Source organism: Schistocerca piceifrons, chromosome 4 (assembly GCF_021461385.2).
Source record: "Schistocerca piceifrons isolate TAMUIC-IGC-003096 chromosome 4, iqSchPice1.1, whole genome shotgun sequence".
In the NCBI taxonomy this organism is placed as follows: domain Eukaryota; kingdom Metazoa; phylum Arthropoda; class Insecta; order Orthoptera; family Acrididae; genus Schistocerca; species Schistocerca piceifrons.
In genome coordinates, this window is record NC_060141.1 from 148,435,348 (window position 1) to 148,449,662 (window position 14,315).

Sequence of the window (14,315 nt, forward strand, 5' to 3'; positions counted from 1 at the left end):
ACAGTAAAGCTGCATGCCCTTGAGGAAAAATTACAGCTGTAGTTTCCCCTTGCTTTCAGCCGTTCGCAGTACCAGCACAGGAAGGCCGTTTTGGTCGATGTTACAAGGTCAGATCAGTCAATCATTCAGAATGTTGCCCCTGCAACTACTGAAAAGGCTGCTGCCTCCCTTCAGGAACCACATATTTGTCTGGCCTCTCAACAGATACCCTCCGTTGTGGTTGCACCTATGGTATGGCTTTCTGTATTGCTGAGGCACACAAGCCTCCCCACGAACGGCAAGGTCCATGGTTCACGGGGGGACATCACACATAAGATGAGCAAATGTTAGTTAATAATTTGAGCAAATTTGTCAATGAAGTACGTAGAATTAGAAGCAGGTGTTTTTTACCAACAGACTTACAAAGGTGACTGTTGTTATCCTTTTTTATGCATGCTTCATAACTGTGACAAAATATTTAAAAAAGTTCTCACAGAGGAGAATTAAAATATGATTCCTGTTATTAGATGTACTGTCTCCTCTGCCACATACACTCTTTCTCTTTAATTCAACACTTACATATTAAAAATCACTTTGCCTTTCAGCAGAAAGGGCAAACAATAACAATATATAAAAATGAGCAAATTACATTACACGTATATTAACTGTGTGAGATTCTCATTATCAGCAACTGGAGAACTGTGACAATCACCCTTTTCTGGTACTGAAAGCTACCACAGATAACCAATTTCAGAATTTTTCACATTTTCTATGATACTTAGGGCATTTGTAAGTATTTCTTCATGTAAAATGTCTTTATTTTGGTCAGCATTCAAAACCTGAAAAATAAATTAATTTTTGAAAAGAGTAGCAAACAAAAGAAAAAATATTGTGTGTCAAATTGGTTTTGTAGTAACTATACAAATCAATATCACTCTGCTTCCCAGTTTAATATTTTTATCCAATAAGTAAAGGGTTGAAAAAGGGACAGAAGAGGTTGACAGAAGGATACAGGATGACTTAGAATTTCTATTTGGTGTGATGAATGTCAGCTTACTCTAAAAGTAGAAAAATGGAAGGATATTTCAGATGACTAGGTAAAGGAATCCAGTAATGTTTGAATACAGTATCAGTGGTGTGTTGCTTGATACAGTCATGTCGATTAAATATCTTGGCATAATGTTGCAAAGGGATATGAAATGGAACAAGGGCATAGGTATTATAGTACAGAAGGTGAATGCTCAACTACGGTTTATTGGGAGAATTTTAAGAAAGAAGACCATGTGTAGAACACTAGTGTGATCTATTTTTGAGTACTGCTTGAGTGTTATGGGATCCCTACGAGGTCAGATTAAAGGCAAACATCGAAGCAATTCGTAGATGTGCTCCTAGATTTGTTACTTGTAGGTCTGATCAACGCGCAGGTATAACAAAAATGCTTTGTGAACTGAAATAGGAAGTTCTGGAGGTAAGGCGACATTCTTCTGGTGAAAAACCACGAACATACTTTTTGCGAAAGGGCTTTGAAGACAAGACAAGACAGATTAAGGCTCATGAAGAGTTGTTTTTTACTCACTCCATTTGCAATGAAAGGGAAAGACCAGCTGTGGTACAAGGAACCCTCTGCCATGCACTATGTAGAGGCTTGTGGAGTATGTACATAGACACATATTTAGAGTAAATGGGCGTGTGTAGAGTTGAAAGGGATGGGGAGTTAATAACACAAGTTCCTTGTCTCTGCCAAAGTAACAGCAATTTTGAAGTGCTTATCTGCTGCTCAGATAACTATGCAGTGTGCTCATTTTTTGTTTTTTTGTAATTGTACCGTCTACAAATTACTAGTCCTAGCTCGATAATTGTATCAGGTTGGTGATGTACCATATTTTACATCAAACATCTGCAAAAAGCACTGAACTTAAAACTATTTTACCAAATAAAAATGCTGGTAAATATATTTATGCTCGATTCAGGATAGTTGGTTGAAAAATCTACACAACAGCCAATGCACTCCAATCCAAACAATTTTCTAGACTTTATTTAGTCAATTTTCCTAACAATGGCTGGATTTTCCAAATCATCTGTTACAGAGATCACAAAGTCACTGAAAATCAGTAAGTCATCTGGTTATTATGGTATTTCAATTGAAACAGTAAAACACTTGTATTAGTTGCTTGTGTTACCTTTGTAACCAGTCAATGAATCAAAGTGTATTTCCTGAAAGACTGAACTGTGCAGTACTAACATGTGATTGTAAAATTGGATGTAAGCAAGTAATGTTATTACAGGTACTTCTTTGTCCTTCCTTTATACTGAAAAGTTCTTGAGAAGGCACCTCACAACAGTACACTGAACTACCACTCTGAGAATAACATTTTAACAGCAGCCCAATTTGGCTTCTGTAAAGGGTTCTCTACTGACAAAGTTCTTAAACTTACATGCCAATAAATACAGTCCCTAATGGTGTTTCTGGTTAATATCGAGGATGAACACAATTTTCATATATTGGTTTGTCATGGGTCCGCCAAAGGCGGCACAAAAAATATCCATGTAGTGATGACCGAATACATTTATTTATACAAGATGTGGAGTACTTCTTGATATAGAACAGCAACACTTCTGGCAGCTGAAGACCGGTTAGATTGTCACTGAGTCTAATTTCAATGAACACACTTTACAAAAGTCAAAGTCCCCTAGGATGCTCAGTATTACAGAACAAACTGAATGAATAAGGTTTAAGTCCCATAGGGAGATAAACTAAGCTCATCAGTAGCCATTTGAAAGTTAAACAGGAATATATTTACAAGTCCACAATCTTCCACGACGACAGAGCTCCATCTTCTTTGATGAGGAGGCCACGAACACTCTAACCTAACCTAACCAAAGTCCACAGATGACAGCTCACAGGTTTACAAAGTCAGATATGAATGGCAGCAGTGTCATGGAGGCAGCTCTCATGTGAGAAATTGGATTGGTGGAATCCTTGTGGAATCGGCATCTGGCAGAGGGAAACTTACTCAGAGTGAACTCATCTCCTCTGGCCTAAACGTTGCCCTAAATACCATTTGCCGCTAGGTTCAGCCGGGCCTGTTTTCGATCACGTGTCTTACGGAAGAGAATAGTTCCATGCGGCCCATGGCTTCTTGCGGCACTTGGGTTGCCTCATGGTGGACGATCAGAGCATGCCATCAATCTTCCAGAAAATTTTCCCCTGTGTGTAAGGCATCTTCAGAGCACTGAAGTGTCACTGTTTGCTGACACTGCAGGTGTTAAGCCTTGGTACAGCAGTTTGCTTTTGACTGTTCAGCGGAGTTGCAGTTTCCATTGTTTTTCCATAACATTTTTATTACTGACCCAGTCATTATCTTCAGGTGCCATGAGTGGCATAATTATGCATAACTGCTGCCCGGTTGGAGTCCAATCATACAGCAAGAATGCATACCAACTCAACTTGCAGCACCAGAAGATGATGATTGGATTGGTCATCGAAATACCATGCACAAAAATGGAATTGGCAATTCAGCTGAATACACAAAAGCACTCTAGCACACTATTAAGACCTGATTGATCAATTTTCATATAGACTTCTGCATTCTCATCGAAAGTTGAGAAAGGAATTTTATATTCTGGAGCAAAAGTCTGTATCACATACCAGCACAAAACTGATAATATTCCAGAACAGAATAAAAGAATACCTCAACGTCCATTCCAACAATTTATCAGAGTATTTGGAATTAGAGTTACACATAGTTTATGCCCCTAACATTTGTATGTTGATAATGGACTATAAAGTTACATAAATGCTTTGTCCTAATCATTAGTAAAATCATTGACTGATTTGAAAAGGAAAAGGAGGAGGAGGATTAGTGGCTTTTTCCAAAGCACTAAAGTAGTTATTATCCTAATATACATTAAGTAATTTAGACGTGACTCACATAATTAAAAGTGTGAGTATGATAGCACCAGCTATAATTAGTTGTTAATATACTTTACAGAATTTGCCTGCAGTGGCTGCTTCTGGCTGTCAATTTATAAAAGAATGGAAAGCAGGGAAAGATTTAATTGCTCATTTTTCCCATGCACCATTTGGAACAATAGAGAAACAGTTTGGAGGTTTTGATGAAACCTTTGTCAAGCACTTAATTTTGACTCGCAGAATAATCACGTAGATGTAGATGTTGAACATGACTTGTTCCACATCTCGGAAGGCTCTTCCAACTGATTGTATTCAGCTACCACAATGCATGTTTGGCTTGTACGATTTGTTTTATGCAGTCTTACCTCACCTATCAATGCACTCTACATGAAATAAATAACAAACCTCTGAAATGAGCTAGAGTGTAGAGCTAAATGAAGAAAGAAAGATACACACATCTACCTTGAAATCTGGCACATACTCAATTTGCCTGTCTACACCCGTCATTACAGTACCATGGAATGGCTCCATTCAAAAGGAACCATCACATACGTTGAAACACTTATCCCAGTGGTAGACGATCAATTCCCATTTTGTAGAATGCAATCAGCCGCTGACGGATCCACAACCACATCCACACTTGCACTTCCTCATCTGACTAAAACTGATGTCCACACATCATTCTTCAGGTCACCAAAAATGTGAAAATCATACAGTGAAATATCCAAGCTGTAATGAGGAGGTTGCAGTGTTTCGCAACCAAATCAGCCTTCATCTGATTGGCAATGTGGGGGCAGGCATTATCGTGCAAAAGGATGATTTCGCCCGAAAGCATTCCCGGGTATTTTGACTTAATGGCACGTTGCAGTTTCTGCAAAGTGTCTTCATAGCGCAGCGCATTGATTGTGGTTCTACACTCAAGGAACTCAAGGAGCAAAGGGGCCCCCAGTCCAAGAAGAAGTTCATCAGGACCCTACCAGAACTAGTGTGAACAGCTTTGGATTTCTTTGGCAGAGGACATGCTGGCTGTTTACATTGTTGGTTTTGCCATTTACCCCCAGGCTTGAAATGTTGGCACCACATTCCCTGTGACAATACAGAACACAAATGCTTGCTCTTCCTCATCGTACTACAGCAGATGACTCAGACTTGATAGCATTCTGTCCATCTTTTGACCCTCTGTCCAGTGATACAGCACCCGCTGTGTGCAAATTAGCAGTAATGCATGTGATCTTTGATGAAGGCATGCTCAGAGCCATGGCTAATGCTCGCCTTAACATGAATACTATCTTCCGTGATCAGTCAGTCTCCCCTGATAAGGCCATCTATTTGCCCATGACATCAGGGTTAATGGCTCGATGGTCCTGTCCTGGGTGCGGATCGCCTTGCAGTGATGGGCACCCTTCCTGGAATCTCCTCTGCCACTTGTGCACACACATCAGGGGCATGCAGTGTTTACCATACACAGAGGACAAGTAATGACAAATTTTGCATACTCCAGCACTCTCAGCCGCCATAGAATGAACCACTCATCTCTTCTCTTCTTTGCTTGCCTCCATGTCACAGCTGAATGAACACACTAGACCAGTCATAACCCAACAACTGTGTGACCCTCTGATGTGGCACTATGCCATTTCCCTATATGACAGTATTTAAACATAACAAGCATGGGCCCATATTGTTTCTTGACTCATTTGGGAATGTGGGCTCTCGAAATGCTGTACGGTTTTCTGTGATGCTCAATATCTTCCTTGTATTGACTGCCACAGAAATTTGTTGAGCAATTTTGTGGCATTCCTATACTAACTGAATAAACCCAAACCCATAAGGAAGTGCGCAGCCTTCCCCCCCCCCCCCCCCCCCTTTCCTGTTTTTAATTCAAGTTGAAAAAATCTCAAGAGAGTCACAAAATAATCAGGAATTTTAATTACTTTTTCTCTGAATTCAGCCAATAAAACTTCTCCACTTCTAGATTTATATGGTCATCCCACCATAAAATGCTTCGGACACATAGTTCTAAATACTTGGTGCTTATGGCCAATTGCCTGTTGTGTAGTCAAACAACATAGGACCTTTTCAACTATCTAAACATATAACATTTCATTTACTTTCAGATATACTACTTCTACTAATTCCAATTCAACTGGATCCATGCTTCAAGAAAACATTCACCACCCATCAGTTGATGAAATTATCTTATACAGGGAAAGATGACATTTGGAGATCAAGTGTTTCCCAACTGCATGTTATTTAAGTGATTCATAAATGATTCAAGATTTCGAAACAAGGTTTCCAAAAAGTGATGTTATGCATCGCCTGTTAATTTACCAATCTACTGATGAACATGTTCTTTCTTTTTGTGAAATGATGTACAAAAAAGCCAATCACATAATACTTGCCTATTTTTCAGTGAAACATCTTACAAACTAAGCAATGTGCAGTTTCATCTCCATTGCTATAACAGGATCTGAACTGATGTTGTGACCCTCGCAGAGATTATTTTCTGCTGATTTTTGTGAAAAATTTTATATGCATTACATTACTAATTCATGTTTTCAAGAGCTCTAAAATGTCATTACAATAAAGTACATTCCACTTGTAGGATTAAGAAAGGAGATAGAAAAGAAGTAAGTAGCAAACAATACAGCTAAATACTTATTCTGTTGCATACAATCACAGCTGGAACTCACTTAGGTACCTCAACTTAATTTACAAAATATTTGGAGTATCTGTCATTACATAGAACATCTTTTATATTTCTAGTTTCAAAAACTGTTCATACTCGCAATACAGACATGACAACTTTTGAAGTTTTACATAACTTATGATAAATTACATAATTAAAATCATTGAGTGAAAATGAAATGGTTACCTTCCAACTCTTATCAATTAGCTTCTTGAAGTTGTTATAAACTGATCTTTGGAAATTTGTTGTTTCATATCTCTCTGAACCAAATCCACCACGCTTTTCCATTGCTTCCATGTTCATATCCAGAAAGAAAACTACATCTGGCTTTGGCAACCCAGTCCCAGGTAAGGTGCACCATTTAAAGTCCATTGCCTATAGCAGAAAGTTATGCACACTAACAAGTTTATAACAATAAAACTACTGATGACAGTTACACAAACAAAATAAATTTCACTCAACTGTGAATGCTAAGTAAGTACCAACATTTAATTACACATCACCCAAACCATTTCCTTCTTTACCACATCTTTTCCATTTGTTTGATGAATCTGTATTTCTGAATTTTAGGATCAGATGTTTTTCAGGGGTCCTAAATTAGAGTGGGGTTCTGAGAATTAATTATTTCAACAACGTTGTTGAAAAAATTATAATGTAAACTTTTTTTTATTTCCCATAATATTTTTAAAGGCAGTGTATTTTGTGTTTTGGGGAAGAAGTCAGTATGAAATCTCACACATCCCCAAAAATTAACATAAAACAGTTTGATCTTGACCTGGAATATTAATTTTTTATTGTAATTGAAGTTAGTAATCTACAGTTCTTGCCATATTGAGAAGCGATGATGAATAGATTCTTTGCACACATCTTCACCCCTGAAAGGATCCCTGCACTCTGTTTAACAAATTTCAACTTGTGCTACCTCCTAATCATTCATTCTCAAGTGCATGCACTTTCATGTAGTTTGTTCTCAAGTAACCATTTTATCGCATGTTTTGGAGTGCTCACATTGAGAGTGCCTATTCATTACTTAAGCATAAATCCATAAAACAGCCTAAATGCGACACGTAAACGAATCATTGTTGTACGTTAATCCAGTGTAACTTGTGTATTTTCTTCAACATTTCATTCTGAATCATGAAAAATACCCTTACTTGATCCGTGTCAAAATTCACTCTCCTTGCAGGGCTTCATTTCCCCCTTTCTCTCCGTTTTTCCCCTTTCAAACTTTTAAGTGAAAATTCTAATCACTTTATGAATGGATTGGAACCTTTCTTGACAGTAGGTCATTTCTTTTATCAGTTCACAGGAAAGATTGTTCTTGTTGTGCTTCTAGAACAATCAAAATGAAATGCTCTTTTGCTGTGTCAACGTCCCCTTATGTCAACATGTCCTCAGACAGACTCACTAATAATGCTATATTCTGGGGGACATTTTCTACACTGTTGTTCTCAGTAGCTTTGAAATAAACTGTCATACTTTGATAATGAGAATCGATTAATGCACACATTATTTCTTTCTTTTTATTCACCCAGATATGTTTTGACACCTATGCATCATCCTCTGTTGATCAAATTTTATTTCCATAAAGTATAATATAAAGTTTATAATCATTTATCTATTATAAACTTTATATTGTACTTTACAGAAACAAAATTTGATCCTCAGAAGATGGCACACAGGTGTCAAAACATGTCTGACTGAATAGAAAGAAATATATAGTGTTTGCATATGACAGATTTTCAAAACAACCCAAATTTTAAATCGCAAACACAGACAAACCTGAAGAGAAGCTTCGAGCCTTAGTAAGATGATTCACAATTAATGTTTCCTATTTCAGAAAAAGAAGAAAAAAAAATCTTGCAGTGTACTCCAGCCAAGTTTGCTTTGAAGCTCTTCATGAAGATCAGCATTTAGTACATATGGATAAGTTATCCACCGGAAAGACAACTTGAACTGGATGTAGCATGCTTGCAGGCTATTGTCAAAATAGTTTTGAGTTATTTTTGCAAAAGGTAGTTTTATGTTGTCTTATTAGTTGGATGGTCCTAAGAAGAAGGACTGTGCATGTAAACAGAAGAGTTTTATTTCTCTGCACACAATGGCATATTTTACTTGTGAAAGTGTCTCTCTTTCAAACAGACAGATCACCATCAACTGTGTCAGATGGCCTCACTCTATGATGTGCTCAGATTTGGGATTCAAACGAAGCAATCATGCATAGTGATAAAGAATTTCTGGAGTACTTCTCTTCCAAGTGAAACACTGGTGACGAAACTTTCTTTAATCATCAGGATTTATATCAGCTACCACTGAGTCATGTGCCACTGCATAATAACACTTTAATGACCTTGCCTGTGGATATTCACATCAGTACTTGTCTCAAACCATGATACATTGATTTTCTTCTGACTGACAGCCACAAATGTAATTTCTACTAGTCAAAACTGGCCTTACTCTTGAAAGCAACAAAAATTGCATACTCTACTCTCCCTGTGCGCTTCATGAAATTCCATCATACTAAATTTTTGTTTTCTGTTCACATAGTGTTTCTTTATGTTATCTGAAAAATGCTTGCTTTTGACCAATTTTCAAATAATATTGTCCAGAATATCTCATGATATTTGATACTTTTTCCATCCACAATTGAGTGAACATAGCACCATACTAGGCCTCACACATTGAAATTCACATCCATTCTCTGCTAACTGCTGTGCAGTGCATGGCAGATGGTACTTTTCTCTGTAGAAATTATTAGGGCTTTTTCCCCATTCCATTCATATATGTATTGCGGGAAGGAAAATTGCTTAAATACCTCTGTGTGCTGTAATTAGTCTAACCTTGTCTTCAGCATCCCTATAGGAGCGCTATGTAGAGAGAAAGTACTTGCCTAGATTCGTCACTTACAGTGGCTTCTTGAAACTTACTAAGTAGGCTTTCAAGAAATGGTTTTTCTTTGCTACCCTCAGTCTCAAGTCTTGTACAATGCACGAGTGTCTGGATCTGGTGGCACTAACTGCCTTTACATATTACTAGATTTTTTTAAGAGTTCTTTCAATAATATGTTGTGCCTGTAGTTACTGAAGGCTTCACACATTACCCTCTTGACAGTCAAACATATTTCCTTCAGCATCTCTCTATTTGTAGCTGTATCTGAGTTTTACACCTATTGGCAGTAGTCTGTTTCTCTAGAAGTTTCTTTGTAGTGACTTTATATCGTGGAGCATCCCTCTCATTATGAACTATTCTACTTGCTAAATATCTATCAGTACACAGTCAACTTTTCTTTCAAACTTAAGCCATAGTTCTTCGATGTGCTCCTTTCCAGAGCTAAACATTTAAAATTCCTCATTGACATTCGAGCAAATAAACTTTTCTACTTGTTTTATTGTCCTTTATGTTTTCGAAGTCATCTTACTATAATTGGCTCATCGTCGCTAATACCATTTTCAGTCTGGACATAATTATCGAAGAGGTCCGGTCTATTTGTTGCCATTGATTGTAATGTAACTGATCGAGATCCACTTCTTGTAGTATACAGTACATATAATTACAACACATCACGATACACTGTAATTTTATTTCGTTGTTATCTATTTATTACCATGCCTCTATTGTTTAACAACATTTAAGATACTGTAGAAAATAGTCTAATGGAATTTTTATTCCGCCTTATAAAATTATGCTGACAAATGTTCATGAAGTACTTGCTTTAAATACACCCGATGGGGTAGCTAATTGTGTACAGATTAATTAGTGTTGATGACGAACTAGTCCTGTTCTCGGCAAATGAAATATTAATATAATTCTGAACAAAATTGGCGTATTGTAAAATTGATTGTTAAAAATACTCATCATGTAACGTACAACCTCAGAGACCAGACAACAGACCTCATTTTGTTCCAACATGCACAACAATATGCGGTAGGTTACAACCTGTTTCCTCAATGGCCACCGGAACAGCCTCTTTGGCATGCTGAATGCACAAGGTATTCTTACACAGGATTTCACCTTCTCTGGTATTGCATGGGAGTCAATATCACCAGAGGCAGTGGCCAGCTCTGATCACTGAGCACTGATCCAGCCCAGTGCTCGAACAGTACGGCATGTGACATATTGGTGAACAGTTTTTGAGTGATCAAGAGAACTTTTTTCAACTATGTTGTTGTATAGTTTCCATTTGCTATACACTAAGGGTTGACACGTTTTTCTTGCTTTAAACTGTGCAAGGACAGAGTTGTATATGGAATGTCAGCTTACCTGCATATGAAAATTTTCCACAGGACATGTTTCCGAAGATTCAATGGTACGCATATTAGTAAAGAAATTTCGAGAGACTGGATCCATGTTGGTCACAAGAGGTCTAGGAAAGAAACGTTGAAATCATTACACCATTTAGCACTTCAGGCTGCTGTTCAGCACCATCTCCTCACAGAGCCATGCACAACCTCAAAGAAAAAAACTGACAAAGGAATGGTAGTGCATCGACTGACAATTTAGATTCTGTTGTTTGACATCAGTACAGCAACTGGCTGTTGCAGTTTGTGCATGATGGAGAGGTTAATCCTAAAATGCTCCTTTTTCGATGAAGAATTACAGTCTTTATCAGTGTACGTGAAACTGCAGAACAATGAACAGTGAAGTTCTGAAAATCCTCATCAGTTACATAAAGCCCAAGACTCTCAGAATGATGTAAAAACACTACTAGTAGTGTGATATGCAATTAGTGCAACAAAATTTTGGACAGATCTCTTCATACTAAACCATAAATTTTGATACATTAGTGAATAAAAGACTTTTTTTTCAGAGAGCTAACAACATACAGGACAATGGCAACAGTACACATTGTGAGTGTGTCTAATAGTGTTACAAGTTGTTTTTGATGAAACAATTGAGCCATGGCATCTCCCCTGATATTGATCCTTGCCTCGTTTTGATCTTTGGTTGTTGATTGCTACTTGAGCAAGAAGTGGTGTAATCTGGCACAGAGAAAAGGGCTCTCTGGAGAGAGGTGTGGGCAGTATAAGCCTAGCAAATGCCCCGCAAAGTGGTTGTTGTTTTGGCCAGTGTCAGCAGTACTTACGGTGTGTTGTGGGCTAGTTGGGGAACCTAGGCACTTGGAGTCCATCAACAGCTGTTGCTAACTGGACCTTGTTCACTTATCTGCTTCTTGGAGAATTTATGCTGTTAAATGTGGACCCTGAGAAATATTTTAAAGTGAGTTTCCTGTGCTTACTTTGTTTTATTTAGACATGTTTTCTGGCCTCAACATCTGCACATGTGTTTACCCTTAAATTTTTTAAGTGCACTTTGCTTTTGAACTCTGAGTTCATATTTGTAATTTATTACATGGGTCCGTGTTACAATCCATAAAGTTCAGAGTGATGCTGAATAGTAATTCAAGTTATTCACACCAGGGTTTGAGTAATATCACTGACATTGTTACCCTGAAAACCTGTGATCATTGTGGGTGTTTGTTGTTTCACCCTCTCTTAACACTGTCATTTAGTCTGTTCCAGGCACCACTGTGTATTACCAAGCAGAGGTCATATTTGACAGCGCTGTTATTCCAACAAACATTTTCTGCAGAGTTTTGGGTGTTGCCTCTGCACAGGATAAGAAATGACTAAGTCAGACTTATAACTGGGTATTTTGCGAATTAGTTTTATGGAAATTTTGATGTAGTTTTGACACAAGCATTCTAAAATTTAAATTTCCTTGGGTCATTCACTTGTTATGCCTGTAGCAGCCCATGCATCTGTAATTTATCTTTGGTACACTCAGTTGAGACTGTGTCACTGCATTTAGAGCTTCAGTGGGGTGTTCTGGGCTTAGTTGTGTTCATTTGATTTTGCATGCGTACAGTTGGGGTCTCTGTAATTTAAAATTTATTAATGTACGCTCTGTACACCAGGAGTCTATGCTAAACTTGATTGCTTGTCGGCCCTGTACTGCTATGTGCATGTGTCAGTGTTCGAGCCTCTTTGTGGCTTATGATTCTTGTTTCGCACGCCCGTGGTCTAGTGGTACACTGTTTGTCCCTCCACCAGCTGTCCTCTGCCAGCTGTCAGAGGATCAGGCTAGCAAGGCATTAACTGTGTCTAACATTGTGTGTGACCATGTTATTGGAACCCACTCCATGTACGTAATACAAGATAAGTTGTATTGTTTTGTTTCACCCCTCAGAGTCTTTGACACAATTTTGAAGTGTTTGCTTTAATAGCTTGTGCTCTCCAAGGGGTCACTAAATTCTATGTTAAAGAAAAGGATTCTAATTTTGTATGTTACCATACTTCCAGGTTGCTCACTGAAACGGATACTTTTTACTGGTCTTGTATTTTTATATTTTTAAAAGAAAAAAGGTTCTTGTTTAAATGCTTTCCTAAAAATGTTGGTGGGCATGAAGAACTTTGCCTGCGGGATTCACTAAAGAGTATCGGTTCTTCTTGTCCCTGCTAATAGTGATTATCATGTATTGTTCAAAATAATTTTAATAAGTAGGAGTTGTGATCCCCTATTCTTTCTGGTTCGAGTTCTTGCCTTTACTGCCATCATCTTGTTCTCTCTGCAGGCAAATTTTTATTAGTATGTTTGCACCCTTTGGGGCTTATATGTTGTGCATAAGTTTCGGGTTTGTGAAATGAAGTGTTACTTGCGGATGTCTTGCCCTCTAAGGTGCTGCTGTTAGATCATCCAAATAAATTTTTCTTTAAATTAAATTATTGTTTTTCTAACTGAAAGCTATACATTGTAGTATTAAAATTGTAAACTTTATTTGAGTTTAAAGAACCTTTATATTTCCTAGTGAAGTTTATTACATGTTTTAATTCTGAAACCTTTTATGAATAAATCACTTTGTGTACAATAAATGGTGAATGACGATCCAAACTTTGGGGTCCAGTGCTTCCACTAAATACTTACTGGTGATTTTGGGGCGCTGAGGTTTCCCCATCAAGCATCACTGACTGGCCTTCTCATTCCCCAAATATAAATACATACAAGCTTAACTTTGAGGGATATCAAATAATAAGATGAAGCCAACAATCCACATATAATGAACAGGTACAATACAGTATTCCAGCTTGTGATTTCAAGAATTTTTGCAGCTGAAGTTCGGCAAGAGTTTGACATCGTGTTGACAAGGTGTCACTTCGCACTTACTGCAGAGAGACATAATTTTAAGCAGCTGCTAAAAATAAAGGTAAGCTCAATTTATATGTACTGCATCTCAAGTTATGAACAACTCTGGGATGATATGCTGAGTCGTCTGGTGGCAGCTACTGAGAGAACTAGCTGATGTATATATTGAGTCAACTGCAGATGTACTTTTCTGTCATACATGAAACATCCTATATTACATCCACTGTGTAGCAAAATCAAAGGCTCACTTTTTCGAAACCCCACTAATTGTCTCCGACGGTGATGCATAGATTTGAGGTTTGGCTCAAAGAAAGGTGTCAGCACCCTTCTTCCTCTGTAATAGTGCAAAAGCATGGCACCTTGCGACACCATTGGCAATGCTTCAAACAGCAAGGTGTCAACAAAAAACTCGGAAGTTCATATGAGTTGTAAGGTGGGTTAGTGTTGTCACACTGGCACCAAATTTCACAAGAATTCTGCCCAATGCCACTGTAGAGATGTCACATGGTGAGAAAGTCATCACAGCCCAACTTCCTCACATTTCACCCCTTCTTTTGATGTCTCTGAGAAAGAGATCAGAACTGCAACACATAGCAT

The 14,315-nt window shown here is 37.9% G+C and overlaps 1 protein-coding gene across 5 annotated transcripts in view; it reads right to left on the reverse strand.

Moving 5' to 3' along the window:
• Positions 1–482: 482 nt before the first annotated feature.
• LOC124795302 (thymidylate kinase) overlaps positions 483–14,315 on the reverse strand; it is a 60,501-nt gene continuing 46,668 nt past the window's right edge. For all 5 annotated transcript variants that reach the window (XM_047259267.1, XM_047259268.1, XM_047259269.1 and 2 more), the window contains 2 exons: positions 6,765–6,953; positions 483–818 (listed from right to left, as the gene is read on the reverse strand). In XM_047259267.1, coding sequence (XP_047115223.1) covers positions 711–818; positions 6,765–6,953 — 297 coding nt within the window. In that variant the 3' untranslated portion in view covers positions 483–710. The remainder of the gene's footprint in view (positions 819–6,764; positions 6,954–14,315) is intronic.